The sequence below is a fragment of the Maniola hyperantus genome, chromosome Z (genome assembly GCF_902806685.2).
Source record: "Maniola hyperantus chromosome Z, iAphHyp1.2, whole genome shotgun sequence".
NCBI lineage: Eukaryota > Metazoa > Arthropoda > Insecta > Lepidoptera > Nymphalidae > Maniola > Maniola hyperantus.
In genome coordinates, this window is record NC_048564.1 from 5,615,727 (window position 1) to 5,643,053 (window position 27,327).

At 38.3% G+C, this 27,327-nt stretch overlaps 2 protein-coding genes across 2 annotated transcripts in view; one reads left to right on the forward strand and one right to left on the reverse strand.

The window, feature by feature from the left end:
- Positions 1 to 4,114, reverse strand: part of LOC117995897 (neuronal calcium sensor 2) — a 101,381-nt gene extending 97,267 nt beyond the window's left edge. The window contains exon 1 of the mRNA XM_069509106.1: positions 3,793 to 4,114. The gene's annotated coding sequence lies outside the window, so the exon portion shown is untranslated. The remainder of the gene's footprint in view (positions 1 to 3,792) is intronic.
- On the forward strand, positions 1 to 27,096 carry Ack-like (activated Cdc42 kinase-like). The gene is made up of 26 exons (XM_034983485.2): positions 1 to 144; positions 237 to 315; positions 3,076 to 3,256; positions 5,807 to 5,980; positions 6,416 to 6,565; positions 7,109 to 7,257; positions 7,730 to 7,870; positions 9,359 to 9,518; positions 10,241 to 10,372; positions 10,900 to 10,997; positions 12,212 to 12,308; positions 14,470 to 14,700; positions 15,470 to 15,638; positions 16,414 to 16,496; positions 16,863 to 16,958; positions 17,261 to 17,314; positions 17,965 to 18,048; positions 20,779 to 20,816; positions 21,757 to 21,870; positions 22,635 to 22,768; positions 23,479 to 23,534; positions 24,160 to 24,368; positions 24,721 to 24,769; positions 25,246 to 25,717; positions 26,356 to 26,468; positions 26,890 to 27,096. Exons 1-26 carry the CDS (start codon positions 141 to 143, stop codon positions 27,094 to 27,096), a joined length of 3,474 nt encoding a protein of 1,157 aa, XP_034839376.1. The 5' UTR covers positions 1 to 140.
- The last annotated feature ends 231 nt before the right edge of the window (positions 27,097 to 27,327 follow it).

Genomic DNA, 27,327 nt, shown 5'->3' on the forward strand with positions numbered 1-27,327 from the left:
TTAGTTTCCATATGTAAAAAGTACTCTGTGTTAGTGTCGAACCACAGATCAATAGGGACACGACGTGTCGAACTTGTATTATTTTTAAGTAGGTACCTATTTTCAGAATTTCGCTTTTGAATATTTTCATTTTTGTGATCATGGGTAAGTTTAATTATTAAAGTATATATGGTATTTAAAAAAAAAAAATAGTGACGGTTTCTTCGGTATTTAACGGTATTTATTTTTAATTTTAGACAGCATTGCTGACGATCAAGAAAACTTGAGAGATTTTCTCGAAGAAGCAGAGCTTCAGCAGTATTATGAATTATTTAGGTAAACAAAAATCTGAATTATTATGCGTTTCATCATCATCATCATCAACAGATAGACGTCCACTTCTGGACATAGGTCTCTTGTAGGGTCTTCAACACGCCACGGTCTTGCGCCGCCTGAATCCAGCGGCTCTCTGCGACTCGTCTGATGTCGTCCGTCCACCCAGTGGGGGGTCTTCCAACACTGCGTCTCCCGGTGCGAGGTCGCTATTCCAGCACCTTGGGACCCAAACGTCTATCGGTTTTACGAAATATGTGCCCTGCCCATTTACATTTTAGCTTCGCAACCCGTTGAGCTATGTTGGTTACTCTTGTTCTTCTACGTATCTCCTTATTTCTGATTTGATTGCATAGAGAAACTCCAAGCATAGCTCTCTCCATTGTCCGCTGAGTGACTCTGAGCTTCTCCCCATTAATTTTACCATTTGCAACTGTAATTGTCTAAATATATAAATGGAAAAGGTGACTGACTGACTGATCTATCAACGCACAGCTCAAACTACAGGATGAATCAAGTTGAAATTTCACATGCAGATAGCTATTATGACGTAGGCATCCTTTAAGAAAGGATTTTTGATAATTCAACCCCTAAGGGGGTGAAATAGAGATTTGAAATTTGTGTAGTCCACGTGGACGAAGTCACAAGCATAAGCTAGTACTTAATATTTTATAAATTCTCTCATTATTGTAACAAAACTGGGCAAACCTTATTTAAAAATATTCCAAATTTCAAGCCAGCATTAATAGTTACTGAAGAAAGCAGGTATGACAGATAAACAGACTAAGTTGCACCATTATGCTTTCTTTTCTACCATTTTGATAGGAAATCCTAACAAGTGGCTTATGAACATAGTGATTTAGTCCTGAGAAAAAGTTTTATGTAAACCTAAACTAATGTTCATAGTATAAACTATAATGTGTTCATGGTATTTGTAACTTCCTGGGATAAAATAAACAGTGATAATATTGTATTGCCTGTGAATTCACATCAGCATCTTTAAGTCATAACAATAACTACCTTTTTAAATAATCTTTATGTAAACATACCTTTAATCTAAAGTTATGATCTATAACAGTACTTACTTTGTAACTCGCATGCCTATCTTTGTTTTGTACACCCAGCAACAAACAAAATAGCTTGAATTATGTTTACCGTTCAGTTTAAAAAAGGTATAAGAGTCCACACTAATATTATAAATGCGAAAGTGTGTCTGTCTGTCTGTCTGCTAGCTTTTCACGGCCCAACAGTTTAACCGATTTTGATGAAATTTGGTACAGAGTTAGCTTACATCCCAGGGACAGGGAAGGACAAAAGCTACTTTTTAAAATCCACGCGGACGAAGTCGCTGACATCATCTTGTTTAAAATATATAAGCAGTTCAACAAAGAAACCTTAAAATGAAAAGCAAGACATTAATATTACATGTATTGTGTAAATTAGAGCTGTGATAGCCTAGCGGCTAAGACGTCTGTCTCCTATTCGGGAGGTCGGGGGTTCGATCCCAGGTCTGTAACTTTTCAGAGATAGCTAGCTGTAAGGGTGAAGAAAAAAAAATCGTGAGGAATCAATCCTACACACCGGAGAAATCTACTTAATGTTCTCAAAGGTGTGTGAAGCCTGCCAATCCGCACTGGACCAGCGTGATGGACTATGGCCTAAACCCTTCTCATTGTGAGACGAGACCCGTGCTAAGTAGTGAGCCAGTGATGGGTTGATCATGATGATGTTGATGTGTCAATTATCTTATTTGAATCCTACATGATACCTACAAGTTTCTTTTGCAACATTGAAGTATTTTTTTATTATAAAGCATAATTAGATGATGATGATGATGATATATTTTATTGACTTTTGAAAATCGCATTTCATTTTATTTTTAGCATTAATCATTGTGAATAAGCTAAATATTTATTTCTACTCAACAACTTGAATGTTGCACTATAATATATCTATTATATATATGCACTGGATGGTCATTCCGAACAAATATTCTTGTGGGTTGCAACTTGCTTCTGCTTACTTGATGTGTACCAAATCTAGATATATAAAAGGAAAAGGTGGCTGACTGACTGACAGATCAATCAATGCACAGCTCAAACTACTGGGTGGATCGGGCTGAAATTTGGCATGCAGATAGCTATTGTGTCATAGGCATATTAAAAATTCAACCCCTAAGGGGGTGAAATAGGGGTTTGAAATTTGTGTAGTACACGCGGACGAAGTCGCGAGCATAAGCTAGTACAACATAATATACTAAGTACTATAATCATTTTGACATCTTCACAGAACACAATTTGAAATAGGTACCCCCGTCTATTTAGTCTGTACTGATTTAGTCCAATGTTTCTGTCCGTTTGGTTTTTAATTTAGTTCTCTACTGAAGTGTCTACCAGTTTCGGTATTGATAGTTCTAAAGCGCCACAAAAGTACAAACAAACATAAGTATAATATAGTAGACTTATGAACACATAACAATTCCTTGCATTTAACAGTTGTGTAAAAATTGACTACTATTAACATTGACTTATATTTTACTTCATATGGCCAGGGCTATTGAACAAACAAAATGGCATCGACTCAGTGGTGCTTTAGCACCAATGCAACCTCAGTGACGTCTGGATTTCAAACTGGTCGTTCATTAGTATCTAAGAGGTGGTGCTGATTTATTTGGTTCCAAAACCGTGAAAAATTTTGTTAGCTTGATCATATCTTGCCATTTATATTGATGACTATTAAGCTATATATATATTTTTGTTACAGGGATATTCTGAAAGTTAGTAAGCTATCACAGTTGAAGTTTGTTGCAATTGAAGACTTGGCACAAATAGGTCTATCAAGGCCGGAACAAAGAAGATACAAGAAAGTTTACTCAAAGTTCTTCCCGAACTCCTATATAACTAAGTTAAAAAAACTACTTAATGTTAGCAAGAGAAGTGAACTGGTAAGTTGTTAACAGTAAAGATCTATATTATAAAGCCCTAGTTACCCCTACTGTGTCGTTAAAACTATTCAAAAAATTCGAAATTCAAATAATTTATTCACAATAGGTAATAAAATTACGCTTTTTAACCGACTTCAAAAAAAGGAGGAGGTTCTCATTGATTGTCAGTTCTTGGATTTGTAAGATATAGTGGTGATAATTACTACGCAAACTTAAAACTAAAGCTGCGAGGGTTACTATATAATAGAAATCGGAAGATTGTCATTACCTACCCATATCATGAATGCGAAAGTGTGTTGTTTGCTGGTTTGTTCTCCAAACACAATCTCGTTGCCACGGCGCAACGGATCGGCGTGATTTTTTGCATGGGTAGGTTTATCCCGGGAAATCAGAGTTTCAACCATGATTATTTTAGTGTGACTTAATTCAGGTACCTATAAGTATATAAAACATTACTATTTTGCTTATATTATCTGATTCTGAACATAAAATATAGGTAAAAGTGGGTTAAAATGCTTAAATAAGTAAATACTTACCTCGATCAAATAACTTCCGTCGTACGGATGACACCCGCCATTGCAGCACCGCTTGCGCCGATTGGTATTACATCCAATAATGGAATGAAAATCCCCAAAAAAAACATTCACTTTTATTGGTTTTCACACACTTCACACTATTTTCGTACATATTAGCATCATATTTAATGATCAACAATCGATTTGAACAAACTTTTGAGTTTTTTTCCGAATGGACAAAGTTTTACTAGCAATTATGTAGCTACGCGACATTTGACAATAAAATTGTAAGTACCTTCCTAGCAAAAGCTGTTAAATTTTTCTACTACCTACCTACCTCCAAAATGTTTTTAGAAGCTATCGACTTGATATTGATGTGATTGATAAATACAACTTTTCACCACAATAGCACATATCTACTCATGTGACAATAGTGAAAAAGGCTCTATTAATCTATTATGAATAGTTATTTTCACGCGACTTATCTGTAAAAAAGTTTTATTCAGCGTTAAACACTAATTCTTACAAAACTGATAGTGTAAAATGATCACAAGATTCACTAATTTTGTTACTTTTTAAAATTTTACAACATTTTTATAACTTTTATAATTGCAAAGAAAATAGGGACCTTATGGCTACCTACTTGTACCTAAGTACTAAGTAGTAAGTAATAGACAATTTTCTCTTGATTTCTTTTTCTCTGCGTTCGGAATTGCGTCATTCATAAAATAAATAAAAATGTAACTTTAACTACTTAGTTATTATTTTTGGTTTTAATGTTGTTTTTCAACTCATAAAATCTTAAAAACACATTTTAATCAAAAGTTGATAGTTGAAATAACAAACAAAGAGTTTAAAAAATATTTATGAAATAAAATGTTGTGTAAATACAAAATTTCTGAACGTTTCGGAAACAACGACGAATTTACCAATAACAGAGACAATCCTGAGCGTTCTAAATTCAAAATTCACTGGATGAGCAGTTTTTGGCGACAAAGGCGCACTTTTGAATTTTTTAAGTATATATTTTTTTTTGATTCTGGTAGGTTTATTATTACTGATTATCACACTGATTATTTATTATTATAATGAAGCACATAATTTTATGGTATGCTATCACTACCCATAAAGCTAAAAATTGGTACGAGTGTTGGGAACACCAATATTGACCGAAGTCTAATATAATTTATATCCCGTATATTGTTTGTCTGTAGGTTTATTGGTGTGTTGGTTTGTTCTTCAATCACGTCGCAACGGAGCAACAGATCGACGTGGTTTTTGCATGGGTATAGTTAAAGAACTGGAGAGCGATATAGGCTACTTTTAGTCCCGGAAAATCAAAGAGTTCCCATGGGATTTTTAAAAACCTAAATCAAAGCAAACGAACTCGCAGGCATCAGCTAGTAATAAAATAAAAGACAAGCCCATACTTTTTATGTTTGTTATATAACAATAAAGCTTTAACCCTAGGTTGAAGTCGATATCTGAGGTTCCTAGTGTTCATGAAATAGGAAATTGTTGTCCAAAAAGTAGACGCCATTTTGAAATTCTTTGCTATTATTGGACCGATTTCTTCGATAACAGAGTTATCTTACATCAGTACTTTTGATTACTGCACTACTCCTTCCAGGTTAGCCCGCTTCCATCTTAGACTGCATCGTTACTTACCAGGTGAGATTGCAGTCACGTCAAAAACGGCTACATATTAGAAACTGGAACTTGTGTATAATTTCGTTTATATCCTGTAATTGAACAATAAATACTATAATTAGATAAATATTATAAAGAATCGAATTTCATTTTTAATGAGCATCAGAATTTTATACATAACTTCACAGTAATGTGCATAGATGGCGCTGTTAACATAATGTGAAGCAATATTTTAAATTCAACCATCTCCAATATAATAATCTTTTATTTTAATTTAGAAATTTCTTTGCAGTGTAGGTAAAAGACACTATCATAAAAATTATAAACATAATAATCTTTAGCTCTTATTGCGTCTTTTACTACTAATTACTTTATTTTGTTTCAGAACAAACAAGGCCAAATTTTTATGCCTATGGACTTTCAATCCTTTACCGACTTGAATGTAAAGGTTCCTACTAAGCATATAATATCTATTGAAGATATCACAATCAACAAAGAACTTGGTATGGGTCAATTTGGCGTGGTCCAACAAGGCACTTGGACAACTGGGAATCAAAGAGTAAGGAATATTTTGTAAAAAAAAAGTTATTAAGACTAGTTTCTGAAGATGTAATCTATATTTATAAAATGACTAGCATTATGCCCGCGACTTCGTCCGCGTGGACTAGACGAATTTCAAACCCCTGTTTTACCCCTTTAGGGATTGAATTTTCAAAAATCCTATCTTAGCGGATGTCTACGTCATAATAGCTATCTACATGCCAAATTACAGCCCGATCCGTCCAGTAGTTTGAGCTGGGCGTTGATAGATCAGTCAGTCAGTCAGTTGATATAAATTTAAGAGAAAACAGCAGGTTTGTGTTAAATTTATTCCGACATTTGTTGTTTTTATTGTATATTATTTTAAATTATTATTGTATTTGAATATTATTTTTGTATTTTTCCTTGCATACTTATCTATCAACAGCAAAATAATATGATGTTTATGTTGCAGCTGCAAGTTGCGATTAAATGTTTAGGAAATGAACGTATGACGTCCAATTCGACAGAGTTTCTCAAAGAGGCCGCAGTGATGCATAGTATAGATCACCCCAACATTGTGCGACTTTACGGCGTTGTCTTGCACCTAGACTCTTTGATGCTGGTTAGTATTTTTTGCTTTATTCCTTAGAGCTTAGGGTTTATTATTGTATGAACTGCAATGGTACCAACATGACGGCAAGGGACAAGTTATAGTGAACGATCCGTAGACGTACCTAAAGTTATTTTTTTTAATTTATTTCCTTCGGAACGAGCAAACATCACAGACTATACAGCCTCGTATGTCGTAGATATAATTTTTCTTGTGTAATTCTATTATTTCTTTAAAAGCCAACATTTGGAAATTGAATCGATCTTCACCTGTGCATTCTAAAACAGACTTTTATTTATTTTTTGAATCATAGTTTTTGAATTATCGTGCAAAATGTTGAAATAATACGACTGTAGTACGGAACCCTCGTTGCGCGAGAATGACTCGCACTTGGCCGGTTTTAATATTTATAAGCATGCTTAAATTACAAATTTTTGGGTATTTTCACACATTTAATTTTGGCATTTTGCGTTTTTGGTGTTGTGCGTCTGTATGATTTCAGTCATTCTCTTTCTTCTATTTGTGGAGTTAAAATAATGAGTGCGTCGTGTGCAGGTCACTGAGCTGGCACCACTGCGATCACTCTTGGAGTGCCTCCGCGAAGTCACCCTGCGCAGTAACTTCTCGGTGGTGGTCCTCTGCAATTTCGCGGAACAAATCTGTGATGGAATGACTTATTTGGAGAATAAAAGACTGATACACAGGTAAATACTGATAAAACATCCCTCTAGACAGACATAACGTATATGGACCTCAACCCAGTAAGGCTAGCCTTACACGGGCAGCTTGAAGCAGTCAGGATTGATTGCTTCAAGCTGCGGCTGCTTAGTGAACTATAGTACCTGACAGGTTAAGATGGCAATTGGGGTATGAGGTGGGGGAATGCCCCGCACACCCGCAAACTGGTTGGCGCGGGAGCTGTGCGAGCGTGCGTGGCGTCCCCACCCCAATTGCCATTTCGACTTGTCGCATACTATGCAGTCTTCTATCTGCATACATACGTGGAATCGCTCGAGCAGTTGCGCAGCTCCGAGTTGCTTGCAGCAGTCATCAATGGCAGCTTCAAGCTGTTTATACAGATGTCAACTGCAATAAAACTGCACCCTAATACGGTATTTTACATCAAGTGAGAATATAGAATACCCGAGTAAAATAAGATTATTATATGGTTTGCAGGGACTTGGCGGCGCGGAATATACTAGTGTTTAGCAAAGATAGGGTGAAAATCTCAGATTTCGGTCTGTCCCGAGCCTTGGGCGTCGGGAAGGACTACTACCAGACTAACTACAACGTGAATCTCAAATTACCTGTCGCTTGGTAAGTAGGTATATTTAAGGCTCCGAATGGGAGCCTTAAATATCGGTTCGGATATTCGATCGCGAAAATTAGTAATCAATCTTATTAAATTAAAAATTGTATAGTTTGTATGAACTTTTTTGACAAATAACGTAGGTAACTTATCGACAGATTATTATTATAGATGAATTGATCATTAATTTCGACTGCAAGTAACTTATTGACATATTACACATACCTAAATTGATTGTTAATTTCGGCTAAAAGCCAGGGCATCACGTAGTTCTTTCTCCTTTATAGTCCTATTCCTCAATTCTGAGGGTTGTGACGCCTTTCCTTTAATCACATAAGTTCTCTTAAGACAATAATGCGGTGGGTTTCCAGATCCTTCCGCATAGTCACTTATAGTGTGCGACAGGTCGAGATGGCAATCGAGGTATTAGGCGAGAGGACGCCTCTCACACTCGCACGTCACCCGCGCCGTCCCGCGCCGGGTTAGCGCAGGGGGTGTGCGGGGCGTCGCCACCTCGATTGCCATCACTTGCCGCGTACTATATGTAGTTCATCATCATGATCAACCCATCGCCGGCTCACTACAGAGCACGGGTCTCCTTACAGAGTGAGAAGGGGTTTGGCCATAGTCTACCACGCTGGCCTTGTGCGGATTGGTAAACTTCACACACCTTTGAGAACATTATGGAGAACTCTCAGGCATGCAGGTTTCCTCACGACGTTTTCCTTCACCGTTAAAGCAAGTGATATTTAATTAATTAAAAGTCACATAACTCCGAAAAGGTGCGTGCCCGGGATCGAACCCCCGACCTCAAATTAGAAGGCGGCCGTCCTAACCACTAGGCTATTACAGCTTTGTGTACATCAGTACTCTAATTACCTATAGTTCTTGCATTTCACGAAGGCCACTGACTCATGCTTGTGCTTAAGTCGTATCGGTATGCGTAGCGTACACTATGTGTGCGTTTGACAGCGCTTGCTCGCGACTGATTGGTTCGACATGCACGCACACTTACGCAATGACCACGTAAACGACAAGTAAAGTTCAGTAGCCTTCGTGAATTGCAAGAACTGTAATAGGCTACTTGACAATTTTTTTAAGTTGGTCTTAAATGGTTAATATTTGTCCTATTATATCAAAAAAATTAACACTATATTTTTTTGCGCCCTAAAAACCGTAAAACTTTAATTTAAAAAAATATTTTTCTTAGACAGGTGAAAACACTGTCGGCCATGTTTGGCCGATAGATTATCTGTGCTCTGACGTCATGCATTTGTAAACAACAGTCAAACAACAGATAATCTATCGGCCAAACATGGCCGACAGTGTTTTCACCTGTCTAAGAAAAATATTTTTTTAAATTAAAGTTTTACGGTTTTTAGGGCGCAAAAAAATATAGTGTTAATTTTTTTGATATAATAGGACAAATATTAACCATTTAAGACCAACTTAAAAAAATTGTCAAGTAGCCTATTGATTGCAAATTAATGTCGTAGGTGTGCACCAGAATGTATTCTGTACTTAAAATTTACCTCTTCGAGTGACGTGTGGGCGTTCGGCGTGTGCTTGTGGGAAATGTTCACTTACGGTTTCCAACCGTGGGCTGCCTTCTCCGGCCAACAAATACTTGAAGCCATAGATGTGCCCAATTTCCAGGTAAATGCCCCATTTATTTGAATCTCCCAAGTATTCGAAAGGACGCAAAAACGTTCAAAGAGGCACATGAGCGGATATATCGTGAAGAGGGCTCTGTTAGGTAATAGGTTGTAGGTTGATCGACAATAATCGTCACCCCATTTATTTATTTATTTATTTGATACACAATATATAGAGCGGCATTTTAAATTTAAAAAAAATTTAGACTAGCGCTTGGTTGCAATTATACCTGATGACGTAGACATCATAGGCATCTATGATGTTGTGCGCTTGCCTAGACAATGCCTATTCACTGTTGACTGTTGTTGAAGGTGCCTACATTAAAAGCGGAGGGGAAAACTAATGCCGCAAGGGCGACATTGCTACCTACCAAATTTCATGATTCTAAGTCAACGGGAAGTACCCTAGCAGGTTTTGATTTCCTTGAATTGACAGACACTAAAAACAGATACACAACAAAGTGATCCTATAAGTTTTCCTTTTGAGGTACAGTTCTTGCAATTCACGAAGGCGAGTGGATTTTACTTGTGGTTACGTCGGATACACGGGCATTGCGTAAGTGTGCGTGCATGTCGGACCAATCAGTCGCGAGCAAGCGCTCGCAAACGCACACATTCAGTGTACGTTACTTATACCGATACGACTTAAATACCAGCATGAGCCACTCGCCTTCGTGAATTGCACGAACTGTACGGGACCTTTAGAATTTCGTTTTATTTCAGCGTTTAGAGAGACCGGAGTGTTGCCCCGACGCGTATTATTCGTTAATGTTGGAGTGCTGGTCGCATGATTTGAATAATCGGCCGAAGTTCAAAGACTTGTGCACAAAGTTACGCCAGATCAGGCCTGACGAAGTAAGTGTTTGACGACACCCCTGTAGCGTTAGTGTAGTCTTATAAGCTAAGCTCCAAATCACCCCTTCCGGAAATTGAATCCAAGGCTTGGGATTCAATTCCTGGCAGAGGTAATTTGTTATTAATTAATGTGTTATTGATTTCTAAATTGTCACTGGTAAAATTAAAATAAATAGGTCATGCAGAATTTTGAAAAGGATGTATGATGTAGGAACACTAAAGATTGGGATTTTTTTTCTTTTATTGAAAAAATAATTACATTATTTAAATCCTAGGTGCCAAGTTATTATACTATTCCAATTCTAGTTGATATTCAAAACAGCTTTCAAGCTTGAGAAAAACTAGCTGTTCCGTTTGGCGGTCATTTTCAGCGAAAGTCACGCTTTGTTATTTCCGTCTGAAAAAAGATTAAGTTACCCTCAAGTCCCGTCTAAAGAAGTTTTACATAAATCCATGCTGGTTATTGTTTGAAAAAATATCAAATTTTATGTATTTTCATTTATATTTTATATGTGATTGCTAACCAGGTTCAAGCCACTGTCAGTTACAAGAAACCGGAAGATGGCAGACGATCTAACTTCCTCGAATACAAAGTCGGGCAAAGGATAACCGTCCTAGCAAGGGAGTAAGTTGTAATTAAAACCCGGCTGTACTCACGTGGTTAGTCGACGTAAGCCCGACTAGTTTCGAACCCATTCAGAGTCCTTTTTCACAGGGACTCAGCTCGCAACGCGGCGCGATTGTGACGTCAACTAACCGACATGAGTACACCCGGGGCCATCTATATATTTTATAATGGAAATCACTCATTATCATTATCATAATGATCAACCCATCGCCGGCTCACTACTGAGCACGGTCCTCCTCTCGGGATGAGAAGAGTTTAGCCATAGCCTACCATAATGCAAAATTGCGGATTGGCAGACTTACACACCTTTGAGAACATTATTATTAAAAACATCGAAAGGAAACCTGCTTGCCTGAGAGTTCTCCATAATGTTCTCAAAGGTATGTGAAGTCTACCAATCGGCCCTTCTCACTTTGAGAGGAGACACTGTAGTGAGCTGGCGATGGGTTGATCATGATGACGATGAGAATATTATGAAGAACTCTCAGGCCTCGAGGTTTTCTCACGATGTTTTCCTGCACCGTTAAAGCAAGCGATATTCAATTACTTAAAACGTACATAACTCCGAAAAGTCAAAGGTGCGTGTCCGGGGCATTTGTTCTCGGGTACGCACATCTAATTTATGTGACTAACTAACTATCTCTTTTGTTAAACAGTTTCCTATATTTAATTTGAACCTTGCGAAGAGTTTTCAATTACTTGCTAAATCGAGTTTTATAGAACTTGCTCGTAGAACACGTTTTTCCTTATGCCAATACAATCTGTATATGTAAAAGGAAAAGATGACTGACTGATCTATTAACGCACAGCTCAAACTACTGGACGGATCGGGCTGAAATTTGGCATGTAGGTAGTTATTAAGACGTAGGTATCCGCTAAGAAAGGATTTTTGAAAATCCCACCCCTAAGGGGGTGAAATAGGGGTTTGAAATTTGTGTAGTCCACGCGGATGTAGTCGCGAGCATACGCTAGTATCATTATGAGATTTTCGACTTCTGTTCAATCTTGATGCCGTATTGTCCGATCGAGAGGAGTAGAAATCTGCTGATTGGAAATCGATATTGTGAATGATCCATCCCCACCACGGTCACCCAGCGGTTTTTTTACCTGAAACAAAATGTGTAATGAAACATAAAAAGACTATAGACTTTGTCTTTGTCATGAATTCTGTCTTTTTTGTCTTGTTTAGTTGAAATCTAAAATGTTTCTAGGAGTTTCACTAAATCTGCAATGTGGTACGGAGTTCTGCCTGGTGGTGCTTGCGGCTTCTTCGATCCTAACCACACAAAATCGTACTTCAATAATGAGGTAAGGAAATCACTAAGGCGCTAGGCTCATAGCACTTGGGACCGGAAATGTTTGTGTAACTAACTTTGTGTAAATCATACGTGCCACAGAAATCCTAGTACAGTACCTACGCTGCAGAAAATATTGTAGACCGTCCTTTAGATAGAAATAGCGGTTTCTTTGAGCGTTGTTTCTGTCATTGAGACCGACAAAACGTCATATAGGTATGAGTGACAGAGACAACGCTCTACAAACCCGAAATCTCATCCTAAAGGTCGATGTACAATATTTCTAGCTGTCTACTGTAGGTATAGTTATTGCATTTCACGAGTGCGCAAGTCTTATCAGTACGCTTAGTATAAGATTTTACTACTCACCAAACGTTGCTAGAATTCGAGAGTCGAAACACAATACGTCAAAAATTCAATGCCACTGATTTTAATTTCGCAACGTTTCCGCTTGGAGCGCTGGCTGGATGTGTAGACAAACATGAGCTTTAAAACAAGGCAGTTAAGATCCACTATAATGCGGAAGTGTTTCGACACTCGTATACTATCAACGTTGGTGAGACATAAAATCTCGTAATAAGTAAAGTTTACGAGCGCTTGCTCGCGACTGATTGGTCCGCACGCACGCACACTTACGCAATGTCCATGTATACGACGTAACCACAAGTAAAGTTCACGCGCGCTCATAAATTGCAAGAACTACTACTCTGCGAGCCGTAACCCTGACCTTTGCGAGTACATACTATTCGAAGTTCTAGTGTGTTCACCACAGTTATCATAAAGGTAACTGTGATTGTGGAATCACAGTTCAGCTGTAGTACAATTTATCCTGCGGGGTGATTCGCTAACTCAGTGTCTAACACTGACTGATAACCACTGAACTCATTTGACATTGGTTGGTTCTACATTTTTTGTAGAAAATCTTCAATAGATTAAAAATAAATGTCAAATTAGCTCGGTGGTCATCATTCAGTGTTAGATACTGAGTTAACGAATCAGAAGGTTGGCCCGCTATTGCTCTGGACCGCCTTAACCCCAGTCGGTTCTAAGCTTAAATCTCCATTTTGTGTACATTTCGCAACATTCATTATTGCTTTAATGACGTTTGTTTCTTTTCCAATATTTAAGTCCAATTAGATTATTTGGACGGCATTCATTTCATTTTTGTGTGTATGTTTCTTTAATATTTTGTGTTGGCTGCATTTATCGTGACGTGGGAGTTACATTATTAATAGGGATTATATTATTGTTTTTAGCTTTATTTATATAGCTATAATTGCCACTGTTATATAATATATGGTCATGTCCACACCAGGCCACTGGGTACGCACGGCGCATATTGTCTCGGCCGATCATGTACGAGGCAAAACCATACCTACCGAGCAATAGTCATGATTTACATTGCTCGCAAACCAAAGACAATTTCTATAATTTTACATAGCAAAGTGTAACTAATAAACTCTGTCTTCATCCTCTTAAAGCACAAATTTGCGCAGAAAAACTTTGAGAATGCTCGAGAATTCTCGCAAATTTTTTATGAAGTCGACGTGCGATGCCATGTGCTTGTTGTGGACACGGATATAATATACGACATTTATCTCATCTCAAAAAATATTTATTTGCAGAAAATACTACATCAATTTTTCAACAGCTATCTACATTTCTTATACATTCTCACATTCTCTTTTGAATACTTTTTACTACAATTTTAAATTCATCTCGTACATTCGAATTATTTCGAAGATGGATGGAATCTACTTCGTATCAACTTTATCTAATTGTTCAACTGGTTACGAAAACATTTAACCGAAGACCAATTTTATCTCATGACGGCTAAATGGTTCAAAATTTAATGCTGATCACAATATATAATCGAACTACATACTGGTTCTTAGTATTGAAAATCAGACCCAAATGGCTTGATTTGGTATTTCACTAATAATGAGAATTTCTCAAGGTTTAGAGGCCCAGGGTGGACCGCCGCCTCCACCGCCTCACCCTAAATCCTCCACTGTGGATCTGCCACATGGTCGCTTACTATGGGAAAATGGACCTCATAAGAAAGCTCACAGTCACTCTGACCGTGTTCATAATAAAATAGTACACGTTAAAGTGTTATTTGAGGAGTAAAAGAGCCTTGTAGTAAAAAGTGTTACCATCATCTTTGCATATAGCGCGGGGCTTTCGTCCCTGGTTCACTGTCACCGCATCCAAATCGCAACTCCTCACGATCCATTCGCTCCTCGTTACTGAGGAGTGACGTTAAGCGTCACACATTCACGGGCAAACGCACTATAGAAAGGAGCATGATATCGAGTCCGCAGGGCGACGTCAAGCACACAGGTCACGTCGGTCTCGACGGCGCTTACTTCGGTGATCTATCTTTCTTGGATCCGACTGGATGTGTAAGTATTTCAGCTGCTTTTTACAACATTAGCATTTGCCTGCCATGTCTGTCTGAGAATGAGCGAAATTCAAGTAGCATCCCTGGGGCGCTTTGGATACTCAAACAAGTTTGATCAAAGTTGCGCTAAGTTTTATCGAAATCGTTTGCGTATCCATTGTATGTTTTGTCTTATTTATATTTTTTGAAGCGAAGCTTTTTACGGAAGTTAGGGTTCCACCGCCGGGCAATAAAAATAATGAACAAAAACATCGCCGTACAGTCAACTTCCTCGAAAAATCGCGAAAAAAAAGTCTATAATTTTTTATTTAAAAAAGACATACGATGATAGCGAAACTTCAGATTTTTACTTCTTCGAGTTGACTGACTGACTCATTGAACTGCACCAGACCGGTCCGGCCCGGTCGAAATAACTTTTACTTAAAAATGCGTAGAAGCTTCGCTTCTGTCGGGTGACCCTCGACGCATAACATTTTTTGGGTCGTGACTAATTTCATTAATTGGTTTAAAAAAATGAAAATTGTTTCTTCAACTTTCTCTAAAGGGTGCCTTTAAATTTGCCGTAAAGTGCCGTGCTGCTTTGTAAATCCATATAAACAAAAACGCGCGACTGCAGCACAACACCCGCGCTGCGGCCGCGCATCTGTTAATCGATCGAAAGTATATGGATTTACAAAGCAGCGCTGCAGCCGCGCCTCTTCCGCGCGACACTTTGCAGTTAATTTGAATGCATTTACTAGTGGTATTTATTGATATTAGAACAATTGCAGCCTCCCCGTCAGATCGTAACTCCATACAAACCATCCGAAGACTTAGAAGAAGTTCCGCTCATCAACCCCAATTCCCCATCTCATTTGACTGCGACGACGGCTACCTCACCGTATCCTCTACTGAGCTCAAACAAACCTAGAAACGATTGCGATGAAGTCGACTTGTCTTGTAAGTAAATCTATACGAAATAGTGGCTACCCCACCATACATTAAGCTTATTTCACACTAAACTTGTACGAGTACGTATGTGGGGAACGCCAATATTTACCGGACTATAATATAATTTATATCCCGTAGTACGTAGTAGCTACAAGAACGCGACGCGCGACGGTGATACTTGACACTTGAGTGTCGCGCGATCATCTTATCTAGGATTTTCTGAAATTCTATCCGAGCGAAGCCGGGCCGAGTCAGCTATCATCATCATCATAGTGATCAACCCATCGCCGGCTCACTACAGAGCATGGCTCTCCTATCAGAATCAAAAGGGGTTTGGCCATAGTCTACCACGCTGGCCATGTGCGGATTTGTAGGCTTCACACACCTTTGAGACAGTGGCGTGCAGCTCATAGAAGCATAAACGCACTGCTTACCCTCATTGTAATAAATCAATGCTTATTTTTCATTATAACCTGCCGTAAAATAAGTTCATACCTAAATGCATACCCTGGCTTGAACTCCTGTGCACGCCACTGCTTTGAGAACATTATGAAGAACTCAGGTGTGCCGGTTGCCTCACGATGTTTTCCTTTACCGTTAAAGCAAGTGATATTTAATTACTTAAAATGCACACAATTCCGAATAGTTAAATGTGTGTGCCCGGGATCGAACCCCCAACCTCCGATAGGCGTCTTAATCACTAGGCTATCACAGCTTCTAGTCAACTATAGTCGGCTCTAAATTCTTTTCCTTCTTTTACCAGATAATAATTATTGCATTTCAGACGATGACGGAAGATCCAAAAGTTCAAAGAAGCCGCATAAGTCAATTTTAGAATCTACAACTAGTAAAAGTCTCCTCAGCAAGGTAAGGGCAAAGTATTAGTAATAATAATAATACTCTTCCTTAGCTGTCTCTTCCTAAAGATTAAAATATTTTTATGTTAAAATATTGGAAATATTTGTCGTTTACGCAAAATGACGTCATTAATCGCTTTCCGTTGCAGCGTGACGTTAATAAAAAATCTCTTCTCTCATGAACTACCACTATACAAAAATCATATGATTTTATTACTATAGTCTTATTACCCTATTCCGTCATTCATTTATTACCCTATTTGACTGGTCGAGGTTACTTATTAAGTAGGTATTCTATAGACATTTTAATAGCCCGACTGTGGGCAGTATTATACGTTATTATCACATTGTTTTAAAATAGTTCATTACGTTTTAGGTGAAAAGCGCCACACTGGGACGTTCGCATAAAAGTGATGACATTACGAGAAACGATGAAGTTCACGAGTACCATGAAATATCTGATACTGACACGGTAAGTTGTGTAGTACGTAACGGGGTGGGGGCGCCCCGCACGCCCGCACAACCCCCGTATTAACCCGTTGCGGGCGCTGTGCTTCTCATTCTGAGAGGAGACCCGCAGGGTGATTACGTATCTCGCGACAGGCTTGCGACAGGCGTAAATCTCGCGATCATTGTTGTCAAACGTCCGGCTAGAGAGAGACAGCAAATGAACTGTCGGATTGCTACTGCTGTCGCTACGGCAACGTTTTACGTAATCACCCCGTCGCGCGTGCTCAGTAGTCTATTATGATGATAATATAATAATTGTTGCAGGAGAGTCTAGCGGCAGAAATGAGAGGCGAAGGATATCCTGAAAGTCCCGGAATCGTAAGTAAACAACTTTCTCTTATTTACTCCTTTTCGCCGTATATGAGTCAAATCCATATCCATACTTAATATCATAAATGCGAAGGTGTGTCTGTCTGTCTGCTAGTTTTTCACAGCCCATCTGTTTAACCGGTTTTGCAAAATTTAGTATAAAGATAGCTTGCCCGGGGAAAGACAGTTTTGATCCCGGAAAATTAAGGAGTTCGTCAAAACTTGATCCACGTGGTTAAGTCGTGGACATCATCTATTTTTTTTATACAGAATATTAGCCATGTTAAATGACTAATATTCCCCTTTCCTCTCCAACTAAGCGTCAGGCTTGTGCTAGGAGTATAGGTACGACATTAGTGCAACGGGTGGGGTTTGAACCGTCGACCTTTCGGTTTTCAGTCCACTTCTTTACCGGTTGAGCTATTGAGGCTCGGTGATAGCTTGCATCCGGGAATTATGGGACTATTTTTATCTCAGAAATCACAGTTACCGCGTGATTTTTGAAAAAACTATCAAATTAAAATATAGCAAGCGACAGAAACTCAATTTTACTATAATGTTTCAGCGTTTATCAAGAGATCGTAGTCGGGTTTTAGTTTCAACTTTATCTTGTTTTAAGTAAGAAAAATTTATTGATAGGGAAATTGCCTGTTTTACAGAAGGGATGTACCGACTTCAGTCAAAGCTTACTGGATGAGATGGAAACCATATTCAGGAATCTTGATCACAGGCAGGATGATGATGTGAGTGTTTTTCGAATATAGCTTGAATATACACACACACACACACACAAGCACACACTCGCACACGCATACACACACACACACACACACACTAGCATACACACACTTAATTTTATTATTGTATATACCTACATTTATTCTAAATCTATTCTGTTAAAATAGTTTTAATTATAATTTTAAGTAATCTCTTTTGGCCTTCTGTTATACCTAGATTTAAATTTAAATAATAATTATGTATTTACGCTGTTGATTACTTTCAAATAAACAAAATAAATAAAATAAAATAAAATATGGTAGAAAAATTGGAACATACAAGCGCGCGACTGAAAGTGCACATTGAACGCGCGTGTAAACGTGTACGATTTGTAAAGCTTCATTTATGCCAGAGCAACATAGTGCGGCATTCCACATGTATGGTACAATAATCTAAATATATAAAAGGAAAAGATGACTGACTGTCTGACTGACTGATCTATCAACGCACATCTCAAAGTACTGGGCGGATCGGGCAGAAATTTGTGTAGTCCACGCCGACGAAGTCGCGAGCATAATCTAGTCCTAATATATAAAACAAAAAATGTTTCTACCTATGTCTGTTATAGCCTTTGAAACCATCCAATCGATTTGCCCCAAACCGGTTGCATTAGAAAAGCAAATATTATTTTAGACCACTAAAAATACATTCGGCACATTTTTTTGGCGTAGTAGCATACGCCTGGTATCCGCCAGTCTGAATTTTAGCATGAATCGTTGGCAGACTGTCGTACAGTAATATTCCTATTTTACAGCACGATGTTGTCTCGGCATAAAATAGATTGCCGCATGCTGCTTAAGTCCGTAATATTAATGTCTCAATTTGTAGCATGCTGGAAGCCCGCTGTTCTGGCGTAAAACAGCCTTAATAGAAGGAAGTTGAGAGATTTTTATAATATAAAGTGCGTGTAAAACAAATAGTCCAACCTTAACACGAGGCTTGTGACTGCGCGTTGTAAAAAACATATCTCAGCCGGGCTTATGTTATTAATCCTTAGGGTTGATTTATGCCAGCACGTGGCGGGCGAGGGCCGTGCCACAAACGACGCGCGGACGAGGCACGGATTCAAAACACTCGCAACGTGCTAGCATAAATCATCACTTAGTCCTGCGCAAACCATGTTTCAACTTCAGATTGGACTACTTGTATTGTGCGGCACTATACTTACATGTCATATAGTTCCTTGTTTTAAGTCTTAGGAGTCGCATTGGGCACATCCCCGTGTAGACGATTCAGCCTAAAACGTGGTATTTATGTGAGGCTCATGTAAATGATTTATAACTATTTTCTTAGCGATTCCATTCAGAACAACAACAAAAAATCCTTTGCGGTTAATTTCATAGTCCAAAAAACTATTCCCATATCTAATAATATTTTGCAGAGCTCAGATGAAGAAATCACAATATATGGATTCAAGTCGTCCCATTACAGATTAGCTTACATTTGAACTTTCTATAAGTTATAATCTATCAGGATTTATAACATTTTTTATTTTTATTTGGCATTGATTGAATCAGGCTCTTTTGTATTTTCGGACACTGGGTAAGAGATGACATAATGTGATCAGTGAATTTTGTGGAGTGCAATGTTTTGCTAGCTTTAGATACCTACATCATCATTCATAAATATTAACAACTAGCTGCCCCGGAGAACTTCGTACCGCCTAACAGTCGATTCTTTTTCAGGAATTTTTTACATTTTGCTCTACGTAAGAACCATCCTCGTACTTCAAGGAATATTATGCAAAAAGAATTAGCGAAATCGGTTAAGCGGTTCTCGAGATTTGCGATGACCAACACATTGATTCATTTTTATATATTAGGAAATAATATAAAGTATTAGTTTCAACTCTATAAAACTTTTGACCTATTAATCAAACTCCCTATCATGTGTATACGTAGTTTTTGTAATTATGTGTGTTTAATTCGTGATCTTATGTAATTTTGTAGTGATCTTTGTTGTTAACGTAGCACCTTTAGCTAAATATTTTAGCACGTTGTTTAAACTGTATGTTTAACATTTTATTTTAAGCTGCTCGCTTAATACTAGACGAGTACTCGCGGAACATGGATTTTGCATCTATTTGGCGCCTCGAACGCGGGGGACTCGTGCCCTTAACGTTTTTTGCATTTTCAGCACGGAAAAATTGGTTAAGTGCGGTCAAAATACACAAAGTAGGATGGAAGAATTGCTTAGCTTTGCTTGCTAAAACTTTTGTGGTCATTATTTCTTACACAGTATTTTTTTAAACTGTCTCAGAAGTAATATACTGATTTTAAAATATCTAAATCACGAGGTATCACTTGACGGGGAATATCAATTTTTTTTTTCATGTTCAAGAAAAGTGTTCTGGAAAAGCGTTTTTATTCCAAAAAATGTCTCTGTGTAGCTGTAACAGGTTTCTGTAACCGTGCTCAATTACAATTTTACGGCTCTTATAGTTTTACTTTACTTTTAAACTGACTGTGACTCACAGGCAGACATTCTGGATGAAACTATAAGGATTCCTTGCTATGGAACGCTACAAAATGTCTTGTAAATGAGCGAGCAACTAAAAATAATTGAGGAGTCTATAGCAGACATATTGGCGGCACGTTTTTCCGAATGCAATGATTTGTTATTCTGATTCTGTAGATAAGATTTGAAATATTTACATAATAGATATTGTGTCGTTATAAATATGGTTGTGTTTTCAGGTCAGAACTAAACAGAGCGAGATTGAAGCGGCACTAAGGTAAGTGTCTGGTTTAGAACTCGGCGTAGTTCAATAAAATGAAGTGATTTTTTTGGTAGTTTGCGGGGCTAGAATTAAAGAAATAAATAAAAAACCGGCCAAGTGCGAGTCAGGCTCGCGCAATGAGGGTTCAGTAATACAGTGTAGTTTTTAGACATTTTGCACGATAATTCAAAAACTATGATGGATAAAAATAAATAAAATTCTGTTTTAGAATGTACAGGTAAAGACCTTTCCTATAATACCCTACTTGATATAGTCACTCACTTCGAAAGTTGAAAATACTAATTATTAGTTCATGACCACAATTTAATTTTTTTTGTGTGATCTAACCCTAAATTCGCGGTTTTCAGATTTTTTCCCAAATGTCAGCTATAAGATCTACCTACCTGCCAAATTTCATGATTCTAGGTCAACGGGAAGTACCCTGTAGGTTTCTTGACAGACAGACAGACAACAAAGTGATCCTATAAGGGTTCCGTTTTTCCTTTTGAGGTAAGGAACCCTAAAAACATGTTTTTTATTAAGGTAAATTTTATTGTTACGACAAAAATAAACTTTTTTATAGGAATATCTTAAAAAATTACCAAAACAATGAAACTAAAACTAAAACCTTAAAAAATATAATATTATAACTAAAATATATTAATAAAAGGAGTCCCTTTAGGAAAGGTTCTGAAGATACTGACAGCGTTCCCCCTTTGTTTTTTATTTATTTTTAACATGAACGTCATGTTGTACGGAAGGTGAACGACGTCACAATCCATAAACGACAGTTTTTTTAATTTTTTTAACGGAAAATCATAAAGTTCTTATGTGATTTTTAAAAAACTGAAACTTGCGCGGGTAAAGTTGCGGGAACTATCTATTCATTAATAAGCTCCACATAAAAGGTGTTTATAGAGATATGTAGATAGTTAATAAATAGTAAATCTTTCAGAGCACACACTCTAAGTAAAAAGAAAGGTTTTTCTGGTACGATGAAGCCAATGTCAGCGCACGATGAAAAAACCTTGGAGACAGCTGTGGCTCTAGCTAATGAAATAACCTCTCGGTAAGTTAGAATTTTGCTTCAAATTGTATGTATTTTAGGACTATATGACAAATGTCTTTGCCAGTTGATATGCTTGTATATTTGTCGGTTTATCGAGACATGATCAGGGTTGAAAAAACAGTTAAAAAAAAACAATTGTTGTTTAAAACAAGATAATGATCTGTTTTTTTTTTATTTTAAATTTAAAATATGTACCAGTTACGGGTTAGGGTTTATTTTAAGTTGACAGGAATTTAGGGTTAAATCAACCTTCAAATGGTAACCCTGTGTTTTATACAAATAACCCTATGATGTATAAAATGAATTGTCAGTATTCCACGGAATCAAAAATCAGCCTATGGAAGGTACAATGCATTATGCATAAGTTAAATATTAAAGTTCGGAGCTTAGGCGAGTGATGCGGGAGGGGTGTGATGATGTGACACGAAAGCTCAGTGATTCGTCAACTTGTGACAACTGTCACTTCTCCCGCAAGCGCCACTACCGCAGGAATTTACTCGGTTATACCACAGTTCACGACAGTTAGGGAACTTCTAACAAAACGTTGAGACATCACTGGCAGGTGTCACATGTTAGTACATTTGACGCAGGTAGCATAGTCAAATTTTTCAATGAGTTAACGTCAAAATAGCCTAACATTTGTCATATCGTCGATTCAGGATCAAACCGAGAGTTCCCTCACTTTAGTTCACTCTGGTTATACGCCTTTAGTATGTTCGCGCCTTGACAAGTATGTCTAGTCTGACCCTACCCCCATTCCGTAGGTCTATGAACGATTTGGAAAGTGACCAAAAACCCCTCACGTCGCCGTGTGAACGATCCAAATTCCCGTTCAAGTTCCCGCTCGTATCATCACTGCATCATGTCACTAGTCACGATACAGATAAGGAGGCCTATGGTGAGTATATGAGCTGGGCACAAAACGACGTATAAATAGAAGTAGATAAGAAACGCCTTTTCAGTCTGAGACAAGACACGCCAAATGCGTCGTACAAGAAACCACAAGCTTGATATTATAAAAGGAAAAGGTGACTGACTGGCTGACTGATCTATCAACGCACAGCTCAAACTACACTACGGATCAGGCTGAAATTTGGCATGCAGATAGCTATTATGACGTAGACATCCGCTAAGAAAGGGTTTTGAAAATTCAACCCCTAAGGGGGTTGGTTTGAAATTTGTGTATTCCACGCGGATGAAATCGGGGGAATAAGCTAGTTCGCTTTAAAGGTCATCGCATCAGCGATCATAAAAATAGGCTCGCGACTGGCAGCTAAAGTCACTAGGTTTGACAGCTCTAAATTAAATTTAAAACTGGCCAACTGTGTCTGTCCTTTTCATATTAAATTAGTAAGAAGAGAATGCGAATACTCTAAAATTTAGGTGTGATTCTGAATCAGTACCTTTAAGATTTAATTTAATTTAACCGATAAGATTTAATAAAACTGCGCTTCCAAGTTAGCTCGCTGCCATCTTAGACTGCATCATCATATACCACCAGGTGAGATCGCAGTTAAGGGCTAACTTGTATCGGAATTTAAAAGAAAATCTTTTTGATATAGTTATGATGATTTGTATGGTTTCTAAGCGCTTTAATTTATGTTGCAGATAAAGCTGAACGCCGTAATTTTAGCGAGGAAGCTAAGAGCGTCCCAGACATTCAGGTACATCAAATATATACATAAAGAACCTGATAGAATTTGAGCTTAAATATTGCGAAATTAAAAACAATGATGCTGAATTTTCGACTTTAAATCAAGGACGTCCAGGTCCATTTTACTCTGGCGTGTTTTGACGCTTGACAGGAAAGTTCACAAATAATTAAAAAATACGGTTTTCCATGCATTTCTAGTAGCTCTAATAGATAGTAGGTATACGTGTATAACAAAGGCGGCGATCTTCTCAGCTGAATTGTATTGAATCACAATTAATCTGATAAACCGAATGCGTGTCTGTGGCGTTAGAATATCCCAAACAGGCGATCACGTCAGCGTAATGCTGTAGTATAAGTCCCGCAAATTGCTAATGCGCGTGGCCGCCATTTTAGTGACTAGACTGAAGTTTACAGCGGATGGTATATTTTTATTTCGGCTGACGTCAAAATGACATCATTTCGACGTTAATGAGGCATGGTTCCAGCGCAATAGCAATTTGCGGGACCTATAGTGTAGCTAACTATCTGAACACTGATTTTCAGGCAACCGCTGAAAAAAATCTGCTTGACGTCCCGGACCGGTCTGGATTTAATTTAATTTAAACACTGGTTTTTAATGTTGTTTTTTCTCCTAGGCCACGATAACCAAGGAATGCAAACAAGCGTACGAGAGTTTAATCGAGAAACCTACGCCAACGTCGTCTCTGATCTCGCAAATAAGCCAAGACTTGCCAAAAACTCTGCCAAATATCGACATCAAATTGTCGACAATACCGAAGCCTGCGCCGCGACAGAACGTCGGGCAATTCCATTCTCTACAGATACAAATTCCATATAAAACCAGGTAAATTTGATTATACAGGTGGGTCTAAAAATGGATATTAGTATAAGCCCCGCAAATTGCTATTGCGCTGGAACCATTCTCATTAACATCGAAATGACTTCATATTGACGTCAGCCTAAATAAAAATATACCATCAGCTCGAAACTTCAGTCTAGTGCTGACGTCACTAAAATGTTAGCCACGCGCATTAGCAATTTGCGGGAATTATTAAAAATGTCGCTCACAGAACCAGATTAAATTCGCTCAAAATTGACAATGACGTCTTTTTGATGTTAAAGAGACATGGTTCCAGCGTAATAGCAATTTGCGGGGGCTTATGTAACTTTTTTTATTTTTATAACTTTGTTTTCAGGAGTCTTGCTGCGGAACTATCAGAAGCTCTTTCAAAAGACGATGCTTATGTAAGTTGTGCTTAATGTTTAACTAGATGATGCTGGCGACTTCGTCTGCGTGGATTTAGGTTACAATCCCATGGGAGTTCTTAGATGTTCCTGAATAAAAAGTAGCCTTATGTTTTTGAAGTTATGATATAATCTATCTCCATTCCAAATTTCAGCCAAATTCGTCTAGTAGTTTTCGCGTGAAAGAGTATTAAACATACACACATACCTACAAACTTTCGCCTTTTTAATATACTAGATGATGCCCGCGACTTTGCATGGATTTAGGTTTTTTAAAATCCTGTGAGTAGGTACTCTTTGATTTTCCGGGATCAAAAGTATCCTTTGTCCTTCAAGCTATCCCTGTAACAAATATCATCGAAATCGGTTAAACGGATGGACCGTGAAAAGCTAGTAGACAGACAGACACACACTTTCGTATTTATAATATTAGTATAGATTCAAAATTCAAAATCAAAATACCGATTCATTTTCAGAACGTTAACCTGATACCGCTACCGCCACGAGGAAACAAACCAAAACTAGTCGACAAACCAAGGCATTTTAGGAAATATCCATTAAAATTACCCACCGAACCCGTTGACACTGTCAAAGCACCTGTAATTACACCTGTTCAAGAAAAAGTGCCACCAGTCATCTATCAGAACACAGTTAGCTGTTCCATTCCTCTGAGCAAGGTCGAGGCTAGAACTTCAGAACGTAAAGTACCAGCAGTTAATGCTGGTGTCGACGTCTTTGACGGTCCCGAGCCCGTCAAAGTTCATACAAATCCGTTCACGGCTGGCCCTAACAGTGAAAACGTTTCGGAGAACATTCCCGGGCCGAGTTCAGTAAATCCTTTCAAGTGCTATCTCGAAGAGGATACCTTTGACCACTTATCGTCTGGTGACGATACTGAAGTGGAAGACAATGCTGAGAAGGATTTTGAAAAAGTTTCACTAACTAAAGGTAAACACAATGTTAAAAAACCGGCCAAGTGCCAGTCAAACTCGCGCACCGAGGGTTCCGTACTACAGTAATATTTTCTCGACATTTCGCACGATAAATCAAGAACTATTATGCATAAAAATAAACAAAAATCTGTTTTAGAATGTACACATAGCCCTTTCATATAATACCCCACTTGGTATAGTTATCTTACTTCAAATATTGAAAATACTAATTATTAGTTCATGACCACGATTTCATTTTTAGGATTCTGTACCTCAATAGAAAAACGAAACCCTTATAGGATCCCTTTGTTGTCTGTCTGTCTGTCTGTCGGTATGTCAAGAAACTTACAGGATACTTCCCGTTGACTTAGAATCATGAAATTCGGCAGGTAGGTAGGTCTTATAGCAGACATAAGGGGAAAAATCTGAAAACCGTGAAAACAACTCCAAGTCTACCAGCAACAGCAATCACATCGAGGCCTGTAAGACGGATGTAGCACAGCGTCGGGGTACAATCTCTCTCTGGTGCTGCAAATGTTCATAGGCGGCGGTAATCACTTAACATCAGGTGACCCGCCTTCTCGTTTGCTCGCTATTTCTATTTAGTACAACATAAAGGTCGTTGGAGTTTATTTGACATTTTATATTTTACAGATCACGTGTCGGTTGAAGATTTACTGGAGTTTGCCGATCAAAAACCGTCAGCGAGGCAACGCGGTGTTGAGTCGGACGAAGTTAGAATTATGAACAAAGTGCTTAAACAGCAGGTATGTCTACAAAACTAAATATATAAAAGGAAAATGAGACTGACTGTCTGACTGACTGACTGATCTATCAACACACAGCTCAAACTGCTGGACGTATCGGGCTGAAATTTGGCATGCAGATAGCTATTATGACGTAGGCATCCGCTAAGAAAGTATTTTTTGAAAACTCAACCCCTAAGGAGGTGAAATAGGGGTTTGTAATTACGACCGCGGGGACACAACTTACAAACCCCTGTAGGCGGGTCACCTGATGTTAAGTGATTACCGCCGCCCATGAACATTTGCAGCACCAGAGGAACTGCCGATGCGTAGCCGGCCTTTCAGGAATTTGTTGGTCCGACCCTTCTATGACCCCATGTTGTAATCTAGTGGGAACACCGCCGATGAGAGTTGGTTCCACAGTTTGCGTGTCACTTTTCAGGTGACACCCGAGGAATGCCTCCAAGCTTTAGAATTCAGCGATTGGAACGTCCACATAGCCATTAAGCTGCTAAGGGTCAAGATATCGGTTGGCGATGCTGCGCCCGTGACATTCGAAGATTGCCGTCGAGAGCTGGAAACTGCTGACGGCGATATAGTTAAGGCATCTACTGTACTTGTGTTGTGTAATAAAAACAATAAGAACTAGCCCAACGTTTAATTTACAATTTTTACCCATACCAAACCTGAAATGGACAATATACAAACAAGTACAGTACGCGGCCGAAAGTAATGTACATCGGCCTTTTGTCGTTGTCTCTGTCACACATAGCTATATGACGTTTTGTCGGTCTCAACGACAGAGACAGTGCTCTCCAAATTGCTATCCCCTTCTAAAGATCGATGTATATTACTTTCGGCCACGTACTGTACGCTGGAA